The 22,430-nt window shown below is 38.4% G+C and overlaps 2 protein-coding genes across 4 annotated transcripts; both read left to right on the plus strand.

The window, feature by feature from the left end:
- Positions 1-109: 109 nt before the first annotated feature.
- TPMT (thiopurine S-methyltransferase) lies at positions 110-16,862 on the plus strand. 3 transcript variants are annotated; one of them, XM_070942483.1, is made up of 10 exons: positions 110-196; positions 1,568-1,729; positions 2,199-2,291; positions 8,419-8,551; positions 9,258-9,310; positions 11,297-11,371; positions 13,396-13,481; positions 14,320-14,364; positions 15,044-15,104; positions 16,533-16,616. In XM_070942483.1, exons 2-9 carry the CDS (start codon positions 1,590-1,592, stop codon positions 15,058-15,060), a joined length of 642 nt encoding a protein of 213 aa, XP_070798584.1. In that variant the 5' UTR covers positions 110-196; positions 1,568-1,589; the 3' UTR covers positions 15,061-15,104; positions 16,533-16,616. The 3 variants fall into 3 exon arrangements, with proteins under 3 accessions (XP_070798584.1, XP_070798582.1, XP_070798583.1); XM_070942481.1 differs by lacking the exon at positions 15,044-15,104 and having other exon boundaries at positions 16,533-16,862; XM_070942482.1 differs by lacking the exons at positions 110-196; positions 15,044-15,104 and adding an exon at positions 216-339 and having other exon boundaries at positions 16,533-16,862.
- A 3,633-nt stretch (positions 16,863-20,495) lies between these two features.
- On the plus strand, positions 20,496-22,124 carry NHLRC1 (NHL repeat containing E3 ubiquitin protein ligase 1). The gene has a single exon (XM_070942484.1). It carries the CDS (start codon positions 20,552-20,554, stop codon positions 21,752-21,754), a length of 1,203 nt encoding a protein of 400 aa, XP_070798585.1. The 5' UTR covers positions 20,496-20,551; the 3' UTR covers positions 21,755-22,124.
- The last annotated feature ends 306 nt before the right edge of the window (positions 22,125-22,430 follow it).

The raw sequence follows: 22,430 nt of genomic DNA on the forward strand, positions 1-22,430 counted from the left end.
CTGGTCTCAGCGCGGGGCGTGCCGGGCGAGGGGAGGAGACAATGTTGCCAGCCTCTCGCTTCCTCTCTTCTCCGCCCGCGCGCCCTCGCTCGCCCAGCCTGAAGGAGCGGCGGCGCGCAGTGCAGCGGAGGAGCGAGGAGCTGAGCCGCGCTTCCCCTTGTTGCCGCCTCGTCCCCGCCGTTTACTCTTCGCTCAGGTTGCTTTTTTTGTTTCCCGCCACTTGATTCCGGTTGCGGTTGTTTTTGTCGAGTTGCAGGTCCGAGGGAGGAAGAGGAGGGTGTCCTTGGTCCTCTTTTGCGCCTTGGTGGTTTTCTTGAAGACGTTGCATGATCAAACTAGGTAACATTATCAGCGTTAGCCCCAAGGTGCTTTTTTTCCAGAGGCAACTGGACTTTCTGGTTTTTCTTTAAAGACGTTTCGCTTCTCATCCAAGTTCTGAACTGAAGAAGCTTCTTGGATGAGAAGCAAAATGTTTTTAAGGAAAAGAAGATCCAGTTGCCTTTTGGAAAAGTACCTTTGGGACCTAGGATAATTGATATAAAATGTACAGTAATAGTAAAATCGGTGCAGTCAACAATCAAAATTAAAAACATGTATCATCATCTTAATGTGTGGCTGCATCTGGTGGTTCTTGGCTGAAGTCCAACAGTTGGCAGGGTCAGTATTTGAATGGGCAACCATCAAAAGATTTTAGGGAAGTAGGACAACAAAGGAAAGCAAAGCAAACAACTTCCCCAATTTGTCAGCTATACTGAAGTTTCAGTGGAGTCTTCAGAAATTCAGATTCACTCAAGGAAATTTATGATGGCTTGCATTGGCTAGATTTAAATTCAGTGACTGCAAGTTTACTCATGTTTGCTAGACAATGCAATGAAAGTTTTACTTTTGAGTGGAAAGAGATACAACTGCATGAATGTTATACCCTAAATGCAGCTTTCAGTTTTGAAACTTTAGAAGTAGTTAATGGATCAATAAAACATCTAACAGCAGGAAAACAACAATCTGAAGATCGGAGGGTACAACCAGTATATTTTAATGTGCTGAACAAAGCAGCATTTTAAAAGAAATTTAACATCCTCTCCAAAACTAAAGAAAAAAAGACCCCTGGGAATGTTTTAAATAATGGACAGAATGACATAGGCAGAGATGGGATTAGAAATCATGCTGGAGTCTTCTAAACATGATTGCAACCCAAAGAACATCATTTTGCCCTTTGTCCTTTCCCTGTCCTGCAGATATTCATTAACATAACCATAAAGCATGCTCTCTTTTTTTTTCTTCTTCCTTTTCTTCCCTCCCTCTCTCATACACACACTATATTCACTTGTTCAGGAAATCAGCAATCCTGTACATTATTGGATGTATGCTGTGAGGTGAACTAGGAGGAAAGCCAAATATAATTCTTTAAATAGCTATTTCCGCAAATAATAGCTCTCTGCATATGTTGCACTGTTATTTTAAAAAATGATTTTTAGCCTGAGGGTGTAAAACCCATTACCTTATGAACGTAGACAAAGGTTTTAAAAGGAATGTTAATAATTTACGGGTAATTTTTCAATATGTCAAGCTGTACAAAGGTTCTCTGGACCATGGAAAATTCCTCCAACTCCTCTAGAAATGAAGATTGCGATGATCCAGAGTTACAGTGGGATCGAGTGATGACTGAAAAAGACTGGCTAAATTGCTGGGAAACAAACAATATTGGATTTCATAAAAAGGAAGAACATCAGTAAGTATTCTGCTAGCCAAGGAATCCTCATGACTTTCATCCTGATGTCACTTTAAAAAAAACATTGCCACTTTGCAAAATGTGTGAAAGAGGCCTGGCCAATTCAAAGCGTAACTCTTGGTCTTAACCAACTCCATGTGGGTTTCTAAATCATTTTTTCCTTCTATATCCTTCAAGTATTGACCATACATTTGCTCGTTCTTCCAATGAACAAATCGCTTTGCAATTGTTTCTTTTCTATATTCAGCTTTCACCTTTGTTGTTTTCAAGAACTTTCCTTGGTTGACTGCTTTCAATAAAGTTTCTTAGCTTTTTTAAATATAATTCATCAGGTCGTGCTGAAGAAAGCTCAGTATTTGAATTGGCATTTTACAAATTATTAAGGTTCTATAAGAATATGAGTATGAAGATCAGTTACTATATGTTCTTTTTAAAAAATAACAATTTATTTTCTCTTTTTTTGTTCCAGATTCCTGAAGAAATACTTGGATATCTTTGTCAATGGCAGGAAGGAATTAAGAATATTTTTTCCACTTTGTGGGAAAGCTGTTGAAATGAAATGGTAAATGAATTGTCAGATCATTTCAGTTTTATGTAGATTTTGTTATACCACTTCATGTATATAAACAAATAACAACTAATAAAACATGAGGAAAAAGATTGGGTAACTTTGCTAAGTCCCTTTTCAGCCATGTGATATTCTCCTTCACTAGGCAAATTTAAGCCCTGTGTAACTGTACCTTGAAACTCATCAAATTTGGTACACAATGCATTTTAACACAATAATTTTGTCCCTGTATTCATTGTTTGTTTGGTACTCAATGCATAAGTTAGATCTTGTTGGTGTCAGCTGTGACTCACTACATTATTCCTTAGGATAAAAATTTGTTTGGTGCTCACCATATTTGGTTCTCATTATGCCTTCTGGAACCAATTGATGATGAGTACTAAGATACCACTGTATTTCAAAATCTTCACTTTGCTAAGTCATTCTTCTCAAGCTGAGAAATGAGCCAACTTTCTTCAACCTACCATCCTTCAGAGCTTTGGACTTTAGCATCCATCATCCATAAACATTAATAGACCAGCTGGGACACATGGAGGTGGAATCCAAAACATCTGAAGGCTGTCTGGTTGTGAATATGGATTAGGATTTAAACAATTTAATCTTAAATCCAATTTAAAATGTCTTCCTTTGTAGCTTGATCAATTTATTGAGACAAGCCATTGTCTGTTAAAATAAGCAGAAGCTGTGCAGAGACTCTAATAAACAGTTAGACCCCTTACAGATAGCCAGAGATGTTAGCTGAGAGTGATAGAGAGTCAATAGAGAGTTGTGATTAGAATAGTCTTAAGGCTGAAAAACATGTGACTGTCCAGATATTGCTTAATTATACAGGAAGTCCTCAATTTACAACCATTTGTTTAGTGATGTTCTAAGTTACAATGGCACTGAAAAAAGTGACCTATCACTGTCTTTCACACTTGTGACCATTGCAGCATCCCCATGATCATGTGATCAAAATTCAGCTGCTTGGCAAGTGGCATGTGTCCCAGGGTCATGTGATCACCTTTTGCAACCTTCTGAGAGGCAAAGTCAATGGGGAAGCCAGATTCACTTAACAATCATGTTACTCACTTAACAACTGCAGTTGTTAGCAGAGCTGTGGAGTCGGGAGATAAATGTTCCGACTCCGACTCCGACTCCGACTCCTCAGTTTTTTGTACTTCCGACTCCGACTCCGACTCCGACTCCCCGACTCCGACTCCTCTGTATTAATATGCGAATGTATTTTATACATTCCTTGAAGGAAAGAAAGGCAACATACATGTCATTACCACAGGACTACTGGCTGGGAAGCCAACAGTCTACTGTATTGAACAGTTTAAGCAAAAGACAAACACAATGAAAACAACAAAGTTTTATTATTTTTTTTTTATTAATTTAATTAATCAAGTTGCTGGATAGTAGCAGCAGGCATAAACATCAGGAACAGGAACTTTACCAGTTCAAAAATACAAACCACATTATTTGGTTGTTTTAGAACAAAAACAAAGCTTATCTATATGAACCAAAAACAAAATCTGTAAAACCTAGAAATGGTTTATATTAATCTTGAAATGTAGTTATAGGCTTAGCAAATGCAAATCAATTCAATGTAGAGTTCTAAGGAAGAGAATTGCCTCTGCCAGATCCTCTTTCATAGAGGCTCTTAAGTCAGACTTTATTATTTTTAGGGCTGAAAATAATCTTTCGACACTGACTTGGGTGGGTGGCATTGCAGTAACTATTCTGGCCACATCACTAACGATCTCTGGATAAACAAGGATGGCTTCTTCAACAGTAAGTTTTGATGAGCGATCATACTTTTCAACTTCTTTTAGTGCTTTATAAAACTCCTGTTGGAATTTTTTTATTTGGACATTTACTGGTTCTGTAACGCTTATGCGACGTCGCTTTCCTTTAGCAACTTCCATTTTGTCTAAGAAGGAATCAAAGTCTAATTCTTCGTTTGAAGAAGATGATTCTGAGTTACCACTATTGCTTAAAAGAACTCCATCCTCCTGTGGAGGTATTTCAGGTCGTAATCCCTTCATGCGAACTGCTACATCATAGAGGGCCTTTTTCCCAGTAGCAATCTGTTTACTGTTCAATAAAAGTCGGCTCATTGGGTCGACATAAATAGCCGCTAACAAGATTTCATTTTCCAGCAAAAGACTCTCTCTTTTCAACATTGAAGATGCAATGCCCTCAGCTATTAACCCTCCATTTTTGTTCAGGCGATATAACAGGCTCTTCCATTCCAAGAGGAATTTACCCGGGGTTAGATCATCACATTGCAACCTCTTGGTGACAGTGAAGGGGTGAGAAAGAAGGTTCTCCAGCTCTTTTGTTTGTGTCCACTGGCTTGCAGTTAATGCAAGATTTTCATTGTCCATTTCTTCTATGAAGTCTTTAAGTTCAAGCAAACGCTTCACCATTAAATAAGTGCTTCCCCAGCGAGTTGTTTGATCCAAAATGGCTCCTTTTCCTGCACGTCTTTTCAAAATTGCATCTGTTTTTGGGGCCCTGGCTGCAACAGTTACTTGCCGTAATTTGCCAATTAATGTAGCTGCATGGCGATCTTTTAATCCATCTCTTATGGCAAGTTGCAGTGTATGAACAGCACATCGCATATGATGAATAGTAGCAAGCTTCAATGCTTCTTCAACAAAGTTGTCTAAAAAAATGTCAGCATTCTCTTCAGTTTCTAAACTTTCTCTAATACTTGCAGAGCTGTCTTCCTCTAAGTCTAATATCTGTTTGATACCTTCTTCATCTGCCTTCATCTTCTCAATTGTGCTCAACATGTTAGAAGCGTTATCTGTCACAACACATAAAATCTGTTCCTTTTTAATTTCAAAATCTTCTAGAACACCCTCCACTAACTTCTGAAGGTAATCACTGGTGTGATGTGCCTGAGTGTCCTTTACTCCGAGGGTCCGTGTTATTGTTTTGTTATTTTCATCCACAAATCTAACATTAATAGCGAAATAATTGACTCTGTGACGTGTGCATGCATCCATTTTAAGGAAGACAAAACGTCCTTTCATAACTTTCTGTAGTTCTTCCTTTTTACATTTGGCCTCCTCAATTATAAGTTTCCTTATACTTTCTCTTTCCAGAGAAACACCAAGTTTTTTTGCCATTTCTCCATTTAGGCCTAAAAAGGCTGTCTGTGAAAAGAAGGATAGTGGTACACTATTCTTTACTACCATTTCAATAATGTGGTGTTTGAATTTTTCTGGTGTCATCCTTATGGTAACTTTGTCAGATATAAAGAATTTTCTTATTTGTGATTGTTCTCCAGTAGATTTCTGAACGTTTTTTGTCACAGAAGTAGATGCAATGTTTTCATTGCTATCTTTCTCATTCACGGCTTCTAACACTTTGGGATGAAAACGCTGTAAGTGTCTTTTCAAATTTGATGCTCTTGTAGGTGCATTTTTATCAGGCCCACTGAAACTGCTAATTTTTGCATCACATTGTTTTTCACCATCATCATCTTTTCTAATACATTGGCACACGTAATGTTTTCCATCACTTGATAATGCAAAGTGCTCATAAACAGTAGACTTTGTTGTGTTTGTTGTTAGCAGTCTTTTTGCCATTGTTTAGGATGCCTCTTTCCCTAAAATATAAAATATGTTATACTAACTGGCATATAATTAGATTTTTAATATCAACATACACAGTCTTGTAAGTTGTACGTACATGGCTTTATACAAACAAATAAGCTATATATCCCAGCACTAAACCTAGACATGATTTGTCCTATACAATATAAACACTTACAGTTGAATCCAAGAAGCTGTTCCACCAAGTTCTTCTAAGCCAGTGGTTCTCAACCTTCCTAATGCCGCGACCCTTTAATACAGTTCCTCATGTTGTGGTGACCCCCAACCAGGGGTGGGTTCTAAATTTTTTTACTACCGGTTCTGTGGGCGTGGCTTATTTTGTGGGCATGGCTTGGAGGTTATGTGACTGGGTGGGTGTGGCTAGCTGGTCATGTGACCGGGTGGCCATGGCTATGTGTATAGAGGGCTGAAAAAAGTCATTTCTGACAGGTCCTCGCACTTTTGACTGGTCCTCACACTTATGACCATCCTCACATTTATGCCCGTGCAGCATTTTTAACAACCATGTCACTCATTTCACAACTGCTTCTCTTCACCATGGTGACAAGATAGGGCAAAAACGTAAAATGTGAGGACAGTCGTAAGTTCGAGGACTGGTCAAAAGGGAGAGGACCAGTCAGAAATAACTTTTTCAGCCCTCTGAGTAGTCCATATACATAAAAGGATACAGCAATAGAGAGGGATGAAGGAAGGGAAGGGAAATTAGAGTAGGAGTGAGGGTAAGAGAGGGAGGAAGAGAGGAGGAGAAGGAGAAAGGAAGAGGAAGTAGGGAGGAGAAGAAGAGGGTGAGGAAGAGAAAGTAAGAAGGAAAGAAAAGAGAGAGGTGGTAGGTTTGAGGAGAAAGATTGCTGTACAATAAAAAAGATGAAAGGGAAGAAAGCCAACCCCAAACAAATATAAAGATATTAAGATAAAGAATGAATTGTTAAACTTTAAAGAATAAAAGAGAACAAATATGAATAAATAACAATAATTAGAAACACACATACAAACATACAATGTATTTTCTTTGAACAGAGTATTTGGCCGGTTCATAAATTTAAACAGTGTTTAGTCATGTTTAAAGTTTAAGCTAACAATCAGAGTTACAAGTTTTTATAGCCTTAGCTGAATGACAGCAGTTTTTCCAATGGTTTACAGCTTCAGTCTTGAACTATTGACCCTCCATTCCCTTCACTTATGCAAGTGTCTCTAGTCCTGCAAAAAACATATTTACTTAATCCCTTATCAGTGAGAGGCTAGGTTACCCATGGGCGCTGCGTTCCCTGTAACAGCAGAACACAACACTATGGAAAGTATAAGTATTGCCACTCCTAATTGTGCGTTGCGTGCCTTATAGTGAAGCACATGAAAAGCATGCTTCTTCACGGTCACTTAACGTGTTCATTTTGCGGTTACGTGAGGCACTGCATGCATTGGTCTTTATTCTTACAGTAGAGAAGTCATTAATTATAACTTTTTGTGAATTGGGACATTTAAACTTGCTTTTTTTAAAATTCCAATCTAAATTTAGTAGGAGTCGGAGTCGGAGTCGGTGCATTGTTTGCCGACTCCGACTCCGACTCCAGGTACCCAAAATTTCCTCCGACTCCGACTCCTCGACTCCGACTCCGACTCCGACTCCACAGCACTGGTTGTTAGGTTAACTATGTCAAGAAAGGTCGTAAAATGGGTCAAAATTTACTTAACAACTGTCCTACTTATCAATGGAAATTTTGGACTCAGTTGTGGTTGTATGTTGAGGACAATGTTCCTAAGCTCCTAAGCCTAATATCCCAACAACATCTGGAGGGGTAATTGCTCCCTGCTCCTAGAATAATCAATAAAATATGAAAGTTTTATGTTTGAATAATAACACAACCCATTTGGATGCACATACTTTTCAATGTATTATAGAAATAAAGTGTTTATGTTATTCACAACATCGCTAATATCAAAATGGATTTTTCTATGTTTGTTTGATTGATAATCACCATGTTTCGTCAAATGTTCCCAGTTTATCAAGGATCCACCATCTGAGTGAATTTAATCAATGTGGAAATAAACTTTTAAAATGTAAGTTAATAATCTTGGACCAGTTTTACATTCAAAGCAGTTGTTGTAGTCCTCCACGCATCTACATCTTCATATTCCAATTTTATTACATCACTGTTGGAAAAAAAATGGGGAGGAAGGCACCCTATGCTTTTAACTTAATGGGGAAAAAAATCCCATGATATTTAGCAGGTTAAAAAGTCTTACAAAAAAGTAGAGAAGCAAAATAGAACAAAACATTCAGTGCTGCTTCTTACCATTCTATTGCATTGTGCTTCAGTTTCTTCAGTCCAAAGTTTTATTTGCTTTAAAAATAATAGAACTTTCCACAGACAATATCCTGATTTTTATAATATGCAGTTGCCCACTAACACAAAGAGGACTTTGATCTCTCTTCTTTTATTGTAAAAAAATAAAAAAAACACCTCCGACAGTAATACATGAGTAAACATGGCATGTTTTATTGTTCTATATAGGTTAGCTGACATGGGACACCATGTGGTTGGTGTGGAAATTAGTGAAAATGCATTGAAGGACTTTTTCACGGAACAAAATCTTTCATTTTCAGAAGAAATAGTTCCAGAAATCCCTGGAGCTAAATTATTGAAGGTATGTATTGAACCCTCTGTTTTCTTTGTAGAAATGTAATTATGTTTATTTGTGTAGCTTAGCCTAAATTTTTTATCAGTGGCCCAAAGTAGATACGTCTCTGTTTATTGATTTAAAATATGAATTCTTGCAAACTGTGAATTAAAATAACAACAATGAGGATTGAGCATCATTAAAATACATGTAATGAAGTAATGATATTAATTATCCCAAAAGAAGTATAGCAGGAAATTCATAGCAGTAGGGTATTAATAATGAAAGTGGAATTAAAATCTATAATTGTATTGAAAGAATAGAATGTCTTGATGATAGAAGGGAACTCCTTGATGAAAACTGTAAAATTCATCCCTTTTGGACCTCTTCTGAAGTTCCTTTATTTAAACTGAAATGTAAATAAACACCTTGCATGTTTAAGGCTAGATGGTTCACTATCCTTAAGCATTATATACAATATATACATATACACATTTATATCTATTAAAGCTCATCTTAAATGAAAATTAAAATATGTTATTGCTTTTATTATGTCAGTGCTGAATTATTTTAATCTTAATTTTGCTTTATGCCTACAGAAACAGTATAGCATTGGCACTAAGAAAATACAACTAATAATAAAATAAGATAGAATGTTTAGATGTTAAAAATGTTAGTTACATTTTTGTTGCTTTATCTTTTTTTAAAAAAAATCATTTATTTTTCATTGTAGTGCACATCTCTGAATATTTGTCTCTATTGTTGCAATCTATATGATTTAACCAGGTAAGAATAAATTAATACTGAGTCTTTCCACACATTTAACATATTTGATGGCTTTCAACTCTACCTACTATGCATCTTACTCTGGCTCAGGTGTGTATATGATAGGTAATGAGCTTTTCATGCCATGAAAATAGACATTGGCTGAGCTCACACATCATGTTAATATTTGACAAATGGGCTAGATTATATATAAAACAATGCCAGGGATCTATCATCTTAAGCACTGAGCACTATGACATAATACAGGTAGCTCTCGACTTATGACCACAATTGAGCCCAAAATTTATGTTGCTAAGTGAAACATTTGTTAAGTGAATTTTGCCCCATTTTACAACTTTTCTTGCTACAGTTGTTAAGTGAATCACTGCAGTTTATTCAGTTAGTAACATGGTTGTGAAGTGACTCTGGCTTTCCCATTGACTTTGCTTGTAAAACAGTTGTAAAAAGTGATCACATGACCCCGGGACAGTGCAGTCGTCATAAATATGAATCAGTTGCCAAGAGTCTGAATTTTGATCATGTGACCATGGGAAGGCTACAATGGTTGTAAGTGTGAAAAATTGTCATAAGTCACTTTTTTCAGTGCCGTTGTAACTTTGAGCAGTCGCTAAAGGAGTGTTTCTCAACCTTGGAAGCTTGAAGATGGGTGGACTTCAACTCCCAGAATCCCCCAGCCAGCGCTGCTGGCTGGGGGATTCTGGGAGTTGAAGTCCACCCATCTTCAAGCTACCAAGGTTGAGAAACACTGCGCTAAAGGAACTGTTGTAAGTGGAAAACTGCTTGTATTGTGTAACGGTGCGTGTCTCTGAATTGATTTTAAAATATTTTAAAATGGCCCCAAACTCACTTGTTCATCAAATCTCCTTATGCATTGTTACTTGTATCATAAGGTCTCATGCAAGAATATTGACATTTTATAAGATCTAGGGATCTTAGCAGAGTTTGGGGATTTGTGACAAAACTTAGTGAGGACTTCCTGGATGCCAGTTAGGGGTTTTGTAAGTGCTATGGCATATGTCATAATGTGTTTTGGTTCACAAATGATCCTAAGTCAGAATGAATGCATCATATTATACCGTGTTTCTCAGAAAATAAGACCAAGTCTTATTTTCTTTTAGACTTGAAAATAAGCACTTGGGCTTATTTTCAAGGTGTTCTTACTTTTTTTTGAAGTGCAGCAGGCCAGACTCGGTGAGCTGGACGCCCCATGGACGCACTGTTGCCTCATTCCGAACCTTCAGCGTTCGGAATGGAGGTTTTTTGGCAAACGGGAGGAAAATGGGGAGGGGCGATTTTCCTGCCTGCCATCCTTCCTCAGTCTGTGCTGAGCTTGACGAATGGATGACAGGCAGGAAAATCCCCCCTCCCCATTTTCTTCCCATTCACCAAAAAGCCTCCCGCGAGCCTCCCAAAAAGAGGGGAAAAGCAAAGCAGCTGGCCACAGAGCTGCCGGTTTCGGGGAAGCGGCCCAACAAACAGAAGCACTCTGCCCAGAAAGAGAAGGGCAAAAGGGGTATTTGCACTGCCCCAAGGGGCCAGAGGGCTGCAGCCAGACAGTGTCCCACCCACCCCCACGCCCACACCACCACTTGTGCTGGCCACACCCATCCCCCCGGGCTTATTTTTGGGGTAGGGGTAATATTAGGCCCACCCCCCAAAAAATAGGGTTGGGCTTATTATTGGGGTTGGTCGTGTTTTAGGAGAAACACGGTAGCATAGCATTATGTGCAAATGAAGCAATTATATCAATTCATTTTCTGATTCTTGGATCATATCAGGCATATTGCAGTAAAATACATTCTCCCTAGTTCTGTAAAACTTTTAGCATCCATATCAAAGCTGTATCTTTAGGCTGTTTCTTGTTCATGTGGATTTTAAAACCTTTTATCTTCTGTATTTGTTTTTTTAATGCAACATTGCTTTTCTGGATTGACCAAAAATAGTACTTAAGATGTTTGATGTGACTTTTTCTCTCCCACCCTGTAGCTCTATTGCTGGTCATTTTGATGGGATTTGGGACAGAGGTTCTCTAGTAGCTGTGAACCCTTCTGAGAGAGAACGGTCAGTAACTGGGAACTGCATTTTATGTTCATATCAGGAACCACGGCGTTGCTTGTTGGGGGTGCCAAGGAAATTGCTCTTTCTTCCTGAGTGATTAACTTGTTCCGATCATTCTGTACTGGGGATGCCTTTACTAAATAACTTTTGCAATATTAGATGAAATAATTATTGGGATACTTGACTTAACAAGGTCATTACATTTAAGTCACAAGTGTGCCATCACAGGTAACATGTAAGGTGTGGTGAGGCTTGAATGACAGCAGTACTCAAATACTTTATTTCTCTTCTACTGACAGCATTGCCCTAATAGGAAATGCAGTGCAGCATGTTAGTGCAATGGACTGAATATTCTGAGAGACCCATCAAGACTTTGCTGATGTATATAACTGTTTGCTTTAGGGTTGGTTTCATCAGAACAGCTTGGTATCCAAAATAGCTTCTCTACAATTCCTTAACACTTTTCTCCACAATTGTTTCATTATCCTCTTAGCCTCTGTATTGGGTATTGCTCACATCTGGACTTTCAGAGCGTTTTGCTTTTTTAATTTAATTCTTAACCACCTTGGATGATGTTGCTTGCTTCTGGAGATATTGGTTGATATCTCTAAACTGTGATCTGTGCCTTCTCTGGACAGTGCTACTTGTCTTTCATTGCACAGGCTGAGTATAGGTAGTCCTATATGACTATAATTGAGCCCAAAATTTCTGCTGCTAAATAAGACATTAGTTAACTGAGTTTTTCCCCATTGATTTTGCTACTGGTTCTGTGGGTGTGACTTTGTGGGCAGGTTATGTGACTGGGTGGGTGTGGCCAACGTTTTTTTTTTTACTTTTTAAAGCATTTTTTACTACCTATTCACCCAAACTGGTAGTAAAAAATGCTTTAAAAAAGAAAAAAAAAGGTTCCAACGATCACAGCTCTGCCGCGTGATTGTTGGAACCTTTTCTTTACTTTTTAAAGCATTTTTTTTACTACCAGTTCGCCCGAACCGGTAGTTTTTATCACTACTGATTCACCCAAACCGGACTGAACCGGTAGCATTTCACCCCTGCCTAGGACACTGTAACCATCATAAACATGAGTCAGTTGCCAAATGTCTGGAGTTTGATCTCATGACCATAGAGTTACTACAATGGTTGTAAGTGTGAAAAACGGTCATAAGTTGCTTTTTTTCAGGTCTGTTGTAACTTCAAACAGTCACTAAATGAACTATTTTTAAGCTAATCTGTAGTCCTCATCTTTCCAAACTTGAACTTAGTTAAGGCCAACTAAGTAGGCTCTTCTGTAAGTAGAGCATGGATCTACTATGACATAAGCAGGGGTTTAAACATATACAGTCAGGTCCAGAAATATTGGGACATCGACACAATTCTAACATCTTTGGCTCTATATACCACCAACTCCATTGTGGTGGTGTATAGAGCCAAAGATGTTAGAATTGTGTCAATGTCCCAATATTTCTGGACCTGACTGTATATCGTATCAGTATTGTGTGTGTGTAAAATCAAACCAAATATGCTGTTATAACACACAAACCCAGCCAATATAAAGCCTGAATCTGAATATTTAAGTAACATCCTGCTTCTCCCCCCCTCCCACATATATGAGTGAGATCCAGTGTGCTGTTGTGCTTAATGTGCCACAATGTGTATTAATGTGCCACAGCATATGTCGCAGGATTATAAAATGGAGATAAAATGGACACTCGGTATATGTCTCCTTCAGCTCTCTGGAAAAGGAAAAGGAAGCGGCAGCAGCTGTGTTGTTTCACACTCCATGCTAAGATACAGCATAGTTTTGGCTTGGCATAATTATAGGAAACAAACCTTTTCAGCAAGTCAGTTGTGCTTTAGTGTGGTTAGCAAGACAATTGTCTGCATCAATTGTCACTTTAAAAAGTTTAAGAATCATAGCTCATCATGTTGTGTGAATCCAACTTTTCTTATGTTCTGCATTTTCAATTCCTTCTTTGTAATAAAATATCAGCTTTCCCCAGTATGTGTTTCTTGCCCTTTTCTTTTAGCTATGCCCAGTTGATACTATCACTAATGAACAGAATGTGTCGCTGCCTTCTAGTTACTTTGTTGTATGATGCAAGGAAACACAAAGGTAAGACATTGGGACTAAAGTCTCAGCTAGATAATGGGAGAATCTTACATCCTTTGTAATTGGAAGTAAGGTCTTAAGATTAGTATGGGATTGGTCTGGCACAGTGTTTCTCAACTTTAGTGGCTTTAAAATGGATGGACTTCAACAACCAGCAAGGGGAATTCTGGGAGTTGAAGTCTACCCATCTTAAAGTACTCCAGATTGAGAAATACTGGTCTAGCATGATTAGAGGACAGGCTTAGCAAGTCTAAACAGATAGTGTTCCTCAGTGAATGTGAGTCTGAAATCCTTTCTAATCCTTTTCAATACTTTTACTGTATTTATTCAGTGATTTGCGTCTTTTTCATGGCTTTAGCTTTTAAACTAGGCAACCATGATAATTTTTTCTTAAATTATTTAAAGACATGATTTAGTGCAAAAAAATGATTAAAACAAACCAGATCACTAATGTATAAGAATATACTATAATGAACAATCAAAATATTAATGACTCTCCAGGGTATGGCAATGGAAATTCAGTTTTTTTTTAAATCTGCTATTCCATATTCTAGGAATCTGCCATAATTTTATAACATTCAGTTCAGAACTAAAACTGGGAGTGCAGTTTCGGATATCAAGAGCAAGCCATTGCATAAAGTTTCTCAAGTGACTGTCCTATTTTTCCTCACATTTCTACTGCCATTCATCTATTTTTCAAAATAGAAATGGACTGTTACGAACTGAATTGACATTAAACTAAATAAATCCCTGAATTCTCATTTCTTAAAAGTGAACATTTAGGGCTTTAGCTGGGTTTTCTTTAATTTCTGAATTTCTAACTTCATCTTTTCTGTTATAGGTCCACCATTCTATGTTGCTGATTCAGATGTGAAAAGTTTATTTGGTGAGTCAATGAAAAAGAAACTTTAACCTATGTCTAAAAGTGCTTTACAGTGGCACCTGTCCTCTTTCAGGAATGAAAATGCTTATTTTCATAGACTAGGAGGAAACAGAGCCATGTCAAATACCCCCCAAACCAGCACCTTAATATGGTATTTGGGAAAGAGGCTGCTGTTTACATCCAAATGTCTGATAAATCTAACTGAGTGTCATTTCTGTCAACTTACATTATTTGCATAATCAATGTAAATGGCATCATTTGCACACACAAATCTAGATTTAATAGACAAAACGTTCAGTGTAATGAAACATTTCTCCCTCGCATGCAAAGTCCACTAAACAGGTCTTTGAAATAGAAAGACCTCAAATAATGCATTCTGCTGATCTGGGTATACATTTGCTTGTATGAAGAATCTTTTTCTCTCTCTGTTCAAATGATTGTTCTGTTTGGAGGTCAGCTACTCAGGCTTATTTTTCTGACCTATTGTCTTACATACTCTTAGTAATGCCTGGAGCTAATGTTTAGAAACAAATGCAGCATTTTCTATATTAAAAATATGCAGGGATATTATGTAGGAACGTTTTATTTCCTAAATTGAATCTAGGGACATATGCAATCCAAAACAAAAGCTCAGGATAAATATCAATGATCTCAATCTATTCCTGCCAATTTTTTGTGCTAGGAAAAAAAGAAACTTGAATCTGCACATCTAGCAAACAGATACTGTATCCTTCCAGTTCAAGGTTACTTTCCATGCTGAATTCTAGTAATTCAGTCTAGATTCTTGGATTTATTCTAACTCTTTTTTGATCCCAGAGTCGTACTATAAATCTAACACCCCTTTGTGTTCACCTTTCCTAACTACTTTGGACAAAATCTGCTTTGCAGATCTACAACAGAGACTGTTTGTTTTTGCCTCAATCCATACCCAGTCCTGTTATCTGGACTGTGCCACATGGAAATGACTCATTTCTCTGCACTGCTTCAAGCTAGTTGGATCTAGAGTGATGCCGGTGGAAAACATTCTTGTTGCCATGGCCTTATGCTTGCAGAAAGCTGTACAAAGGACAGTAAAGAATGCCTCATATTTGTGGTTGCCTTGTGTTAATATGCCTCATGACATATTGAGCAAAATTCTGTGAGAACAGCGCTTGAGAAGTTGCACATTGGCAGCAAACGTGGTCCATAGGGGATCAGAACAGAACAGAATAACAGAGTTGGAAGGGACCTTTGAGGTCTTCTAGTCCAGCCCCCCGCTCAAGCAGGAAGCCCTATACCATTTCAGACAAATGTATGTCTAAAAAGTCCACTGCACTAAAAAGCTGCAGTGATGGAGCACCCACAACTTCTGATGGCAAGCTGTTCCATTGGTTAAGTGCAACTGCTTCTACTAGTGTGTATCTTAAAATACTGGGCAAGTCCTTTGTGTGACATGAATTTTGAGAGACTGGCCAAGGTTTTTGGCATGCATAGTGCTAAGAAAAGCACAGTGTTATTTTAAAATATCATTCCTCATGCAAGACTCTTGTTTTAGTTGGAAAATGCCCTCCATTTATGGAAGGGCTGTCCCCTGTTGGTAGGCTACCTCTGGGTCCAATTTTTAACAAGAATAACATCTCTCAACATAAGTGCTCATACTTGTTTTCTCACTCTTGCAACTATTTGCTATGGCTGCCTGGCTGCATTCATAGTCTTTCATTCTGGGATTATTATTTTTTTAGCTCAAAAGCATGCAGAAGAAATAGTTTCACCATCACACATCAATATTGCAAAACCTATTAACAGCCTCCCTATTAATTAAAGCATTAGGTGAGAGTACATTAGAGTGATTAAAACAGATTTTATCATAGCAGCGTATAAACTTAGGAATCTTATTTTGATAAAAGTTATTTTAAAAAATAAGTACTTTTTTTTCCATATGAGGCATTTATAATGTGTAACAGAAGGGGAAAAAACCCCAAAGGATAATGAATAGCAATAGCACTTAGCACTTAGACTTATATACCGCTTCACAGTGCTTTACAGCCCTCTCCTAAGCAGTTTACAGAGTCAGCATATTGCCCCCACCAATCTGAATCATCATTTTACCCACCATGGAAGGCTGAGACAACCTTGAATGTTGAATGTTGTCAAAACCATTGAAAGTCATTTTTTTTCCTCTTTCCTCCTAGGAAAAGACTGCGATATTCAATGTCTTGAAAAAGTCTATAGTTTGGAAGAGCGACATAAGAAATGGGGTTTAGATTATTTATGGGAGGTTTTATACTTGATTATATTGAAAGAATCGAGATGACTCCTAGACCTACTCCTTGGAGGATGAGAAAAACCACTTGGTTGCCATACACCATAATGTTTCTAGTCTGAGGATCAATCATTCTTCAGATACTTTCTTCTATTATCAATATCTCTGAGAATAATTTTCTTGAAATTTGCTTTTGCAAATAAACCTACATTGTTAAAATGGAATCTCAAGAGTTACATCAGAATATGTGCTTTCTCCCCATTTTCCCATCTATTGGGTTCATCCTAATAATCAGCATTAGGCTGAGCTAAATAAATTTGTAACATTACACAATATTGACTTTGCTGGAAAGGTTTCTTGGCTGTAGGATGCTCAGTAAAACCTCTATTAGAGGCCTCCTGTTGTATGTGTATTTGTTGCCTTTTGTAGTATTTCTGCCTGGTCCACCACCTGATGTATGGCACACAGCTTTTCTCTTATATAAGGTAAAGACTTCTGTATAAGCCTATATAAGGTAAAGACTTCACTCAAGTCAAGCTTAAAATTGGATGACTCTATGGATGTTTATGTGTAGTTTTTGTGACAAGGATATGGAAGAGATTCCCCACAGTTGTTTTCCAAGATTTTGTTTTCAAATACTATTGCGAGATCTCTGGTGATCTCTTATCCAAGGATCAGCAAGATCAGCTTTGCGCTGGCATCTGCTTTGAGCAACAAGTTCAGCCAGGCAATCTGAGACAAGAAGAGAATGTGCCAACATGAAATTCCAGAAGTCAGAATCATTGAATTATCAACCAGTTTGTGCAGTTTGTTTTTTTTCCCCCTGCATTGCAGTACTATTGCTGATATATTTTCAAGCAGTGGTAGGCATGCCAGAAGTTTGCCCTTGCTTAGGAGAATGAGTCATTTCCCGTGGTAAGAAATCACCAACTGGGTGAGGGAGAGATAAATAAGAAATTATTGGCAAGGCTCAGGAGACCTTCAACTCCAGTAACTTCTGTTGATACCATCCTGCTTGGCTGCTGTCGCCTATCACTTACACCAAGCTGTTTGGAAAAAAGAGAGCACAATATATCAAAAGCTGGTTCATACTTTATGGGCAATTCTATTTGTGACAGGTACACAAATAGCTAACATGAAGGCCTGGTTTTGTTTGGTTACCAGTTCTTTATTTGAAAAGTATTAAGAGAGTAGTTTATAAAAGATTTCCAGCAAATGAGATTACCTCACCTGTTTATAATTTGAAACACAGAATATAAAAATATAAAAGAAATAGGAAGAAGAAAATAAATGTGAGCATTGGTTTTTTAAAATACTTATTATATTTAAAATAAGTAATATATTATTATAAGAGTGTATTGTAATATAAAATGCAAATGGAAATAATGATCAGAGGGGAAAGAAATGTGGGATGAAAAGAAGGTAGCTCCTTACTTAGCTGCAGCTATGGTCTTTGCCATCTTCTCTATCCACCCCCACATGTGAAATTAGGAATGGGGACTTGGTTTTGTTTAAATATGTCATTCACCCAGAGAAGAAAGAAAGATTTTGCTTATATATCACCTTCTTATCATTACTGCATCTTTGATGATGGAACTGGGTCATCAGTTACATTTCAGGGGTAATTGGTAATTATAGTACTCTGATTTCCCCCAATGTGGTCCCCATAAGAGATCTTGGAAGGTGAGATTATAGTACTCTGATTTCCCCCAATGTGGTCCCCATAAGAGATCTTGGAAGGTGAGATTTAGAGATCTATTTCAGCATAAGGGTGAATATTGCCAAGTAACAGGAGACGCCTATAATGGTAGCTTCTGTTATAGTGGTAAGTCCACTGTCTGCCCACAACAATCTGCCATATTGAATGGATAGTAAAACTGAGCTGCACATGGCCAAGTCTTTGTCTTCTAGAATTAGCCGCTGAAAGTACCAGAATGGGAAAGCCAGTATCATGTCATTAAAAATAAAAAATAGTTGCCTGTTTTAATCTAAAAAGTGAGTGCAGTGAGTGATTTTTACTTCCTAGCCTGTTTTTCTTTCTCCCTAAAAGGTACAATGAGTGCATGTAAACATTTGTGATTACAAAAGAAACACTATTGGACCAATTATCCTGTATATCAGAATATTGATATCATTCATTCACTGAATTGTCTTTCTACCTGATCTGTTGCATAAAGGAATCCAGAGCAGCAGTTCCATTGATTTCTATCTTTGCAGATTTTTTTTCCTAGAAGTCTTCACTACATGAGGACTAGATGGCATTTAATCTTATGCCAGGATAATGATTCAGAACTGACTACCCAGCGGACAGAAATAGCTGGAAGGGTAGAAGATTGGTTGAAAAGTTGACATTGCTGACTGATATAGGCGAATTTGAGTCCACTTACTCTCAGGTCAAGGTAGTTCTGCAGATCCCAGATCCTTGAACCAAACTGCCTTCCTATGTAATGATAGTGGGGAAAACCTTGGGAGATGGGGCGAAGAGATGCTGCCTAGGGAACAGTCAGGTTAAGAGGGAGCATAGCCTCCAGCTGCATAGTGGGCAGAATAAGAGGGTCAGGAATGACCCTCCCTGATGCCCCACCTGATCTACCTAGTAAGGTTGATATCCTATTCTTATCCTATTTGCCGATTTAGCAAGACTGAGAGGTTAAAGATTGTGTGCCTGCTTTTACTGTTCAATGTATACTGCTTCTTAACACAATAAACACTAGGAAGAGAGCCATCTTTAGGAAGAGCTTCAGCTAATTCTATATCTTCTTCATGCCAAAATTTCTTTTATGTTTGCTGTAATTCGTTTGGTAGCTAATTTGTCCCAGTGACTTTCTATAATTCTATTTTTGATACTGATCTGTTCAATGGCCAACCAAGTTCTTTTAAAAACTACTTCCCTTCTTATAAGTTATGTAACATAAGGCATCTTGGTAAGTGGAACTTTGTTTTCCTCACTATAGGTACAATACAGCTACAATGAACATTAAGCTGTTGAAAGCATGGGGACTTACTTTACCATTGTTTTCTTCCAATATCTCTTTTTTATTTTTTTATTTCCTAGTCCCAAATTTGGATTTCCTGGTTATCCTGTGTTACTAATATTCTTTTGGGATCAGCCAAGATCAGCATTTCCACCTAGTCATTCCTAGCTTTTTAGATTTTTATTTATTACTTTTTTTAATAGCTACCAAAGTACTTTATAGGTAATACATTTAAGGGAAGAATCTTTAACAAAACTATGAATACAAGTAGTCCTTGTTTAGTGACTTCCTCATTTAGTGTCAAATTGCAGCTACAGTACAATGATGATGAAAAAGCAGTTTTGCAACCATTGCCCACATTTACAATCTTTGCAGGTCTGTAAAGCAAATAAAAGTTGAAATAAGATCATAATCATAGTCACACTTTCACTTAGCCACCGCTTTGCTTAACAACTTAATTGCAGGTCCCAATAGGAATCACTAAAAAAGGATTACTTATATTGTTAGTTCTAATCAACCAAGACTGCCAAATCAACTTTCACCCTTCCCTGCTCTGTCTATTTTACTGGACTTTAATCTCATGTGAGTTGTTTGCAAATCAAATCAGACTTGCTAGCTTCCCAAACTCACTGGAACGAATGTCTTTACGTGGAGGATATTACAATTGTTGGGATTCATCTTTCAGTGATTCTGGTGCATAGCTCTATCTTCTTTTTCTCACATTACAACCAATGAAGAAAAACAGAATGCATTGATTATTTGCATCCAGATGTTCCTCACGCAAGAACTTTTGTGAGTGTCCTCAAGAGGGCAGCAAACATCAACGCAAGCTTGCATTGTGGATTGCAGCCATCCGTAAAGGCCTCTGAGGTAAGAGGGTCTTGTGACCGCACCAATGTGACCAGATGGCACAGCACTCCCCCTTCTCCCACTCCTCAGCAGCGCAACAATCAATCCTCTTAGATGTCTCCTAATGACTGCCAAAGCCGCTGATCAAACAGAAATCATGACAGAGCTGCTGGATCAGTCTGAGAACAATCTGCTCGAATGCAAAGTGTGCTTTGAAAATTTTAACCCCGAGAAAAAACATCGGCCGAAGAACTTGCCATGCGGACATGTGATGTGCCTGGAGTGTGTCATGTCTCTGGCCCACCCTCGGAATTTCAGGCTGGAGTGCCCTTTCTGCCGCAGAGCTTGCAAAGCTTCAGAGACCAGTGACTGCTTGCCGTTGTTGCACCTGATGGAAATCTTGAGTCCTTCAGCCAATCGGACTCTGGTTGCTGGAAGGACAATAGGGAGACGGGAGGCTGTGGCTGCCCCTGGATCTCAGGTCTTTACCTTTCATCTTTCTTTTGGAGGTTGGGGAACGCTGATCAACCCCACTGGGCTGGCTGTGTGCCAGAGCTCCAGCTGTTTAGCAGTAGCCCACGATGGCAAGAAACGAATCAAGCTGTTTAGCTTCAGTGGCAGCTGCATACAGCAGTTTGGAGAAAGAGGGCAATCGGGAAATGACCTCAGGTACCCCACTGATGTTGCGGTCACGCTGGATGGCCATATTGTGGTCACAGATAGCGGGGATCGTTCGGTCAAAGTGTTTGATTGTGATGGCAGAGGCAAGATGGTTATCGCAGAGTCCTTTTCCTTGCCGTGGGGCCTTGACACCCTGCCACAAAACGACATCCTCATGACCGATTCGGAGGCAGGTGCTCTGTACCGCTTGTCGGCTGACTTTAAAAAGGGAGAATTAAAGGGAGTGAAAAAGTTGTACTCTAACCTGTGTTACCCAAGGAAAGTGGCTGTTTCGCCCGTCTCTGGAGCCATCGCTGTCATCGAACACTTGATGGCCAGAGGGCCCTGCTACGGCAATACCAGGCTGAAAATCTTCAACAGGGACTTGCAGCTAATCAGTCAGGTGGACAGTTTTGGCCTGCATCTTGTCTTCCCTTCCAAAGTCCATGCCAGTGCTGTGACCTTTAGCAGGGAAGGGCAAGTAATAGTAACTGATGCTTATAACCAAGCTGTTTTCTCTCTTGGAAAACCTGAAGAATTCCCTATGTGTACACCATTGATAACTCAGGGTCTTTCCTATCCTTTGGCGTTAGCTTTCACATCAGATAATTCTCTAGTAATTTTGGATGGAGGCGATCATTCTTTAAAAATATATACTCTCAGCTAAACAGTGGTCTCTGGGTAGGATTCAAGTCGCTCACAATTTCAAGGAAGAATATACAAAATGCTTAATTCTCCGGCTGTTGGGTTTGAGTCTTCTCTGGCTTAGCTGTAATAGATTTCGGTTCAAACAAGTTGAGACAAACTTAGCTCTGCAGCTTTGTATCTCCTTCCCCGAATGGAAGGCATGTTAACTTATTTCTGAGTGGAACTGCATCGCAAAATGATCACCCTTACTAGAATTAAAGTAGTAAAATATATGGAGCCATGTGCGACCTACTTTGAAACTGTATATATTAGATTCTGGATAGGATGAGTTTCTCTTTGGGTTATTGATGATACAAAGCCAGTCTGTTTGATCCTTATACCAGAAAGTTAGGGTTTCTTAAAACAAAATAAAAGATTCTTTTATTTTCTACATTAGAAAACAATTCTGATTTCTGTTCATTTTCCTAACCTGATGCCCTCCTGTTATGTTGAACTTGCCAATCACGTTATTTCTAACCAATGTGACTGAGGATTCTGGAAGTTAATATTTCATTTAAATTTGTAAATTTAGAAATATATGGAGCCACATGTGATCTACTAAATTTGTAAATTTAGAAAGGCTGGTATATAATCAAGACTGACCCAAGAAACATCAGGGAAAATGATACTTGTTATTCTGGGAAAAGTTGCCTTCA

Source organism: Pituophis catenifer, unplaced genomic scaffold (assembly GCF_029215685.1).
Source record: "Pituophis catenifer annectens isolate HBS135680 unplaced genomic scaffold, rPitCat1.0.hap2 SCAF_3, whole genome shotgun sequence".
Lineage (NCBI taxonomy): Eukaryota > Metazoa > Chordata > Lepidosauria > Squamata > Colubridae > Pituophis > Pituophis catenifer.

What these genes read in the sequence shown, in the direction of transcription:
- NHLRC1 (XM_070942484.1), top strand. Translation starts at nt 20,552, where the DNA reads ATGACTGCCAAAGCCGCTGATCAAACAGAAATCATGACAGAGCTGCTG.
- TPMT (XM_070942481.1), top strand. Translation starts at nt 1,590, where the DNA reads ATGGAAAATTCCTCCAACTCCTCTAGAAATGAAGATTGCGATGATCCA. An exon ending in AAAGCTGTTGAAATGAAATG is followed by an intron (nt 2,292 to 8,418) that starts GTAAATGAATTG and finishes TGTTCTATATAG; the next exon opens with GTTAGCTGACATGGGACACC. An exon ending in CTGGAGCTAAATTATTGAAG is followed by an intron (nt 8,552 to 9,257) that starts GTATGTATTGAA and finishes TTTTCATTGTAG; the next exon opens with TGCACATCTCTGAATATTTG.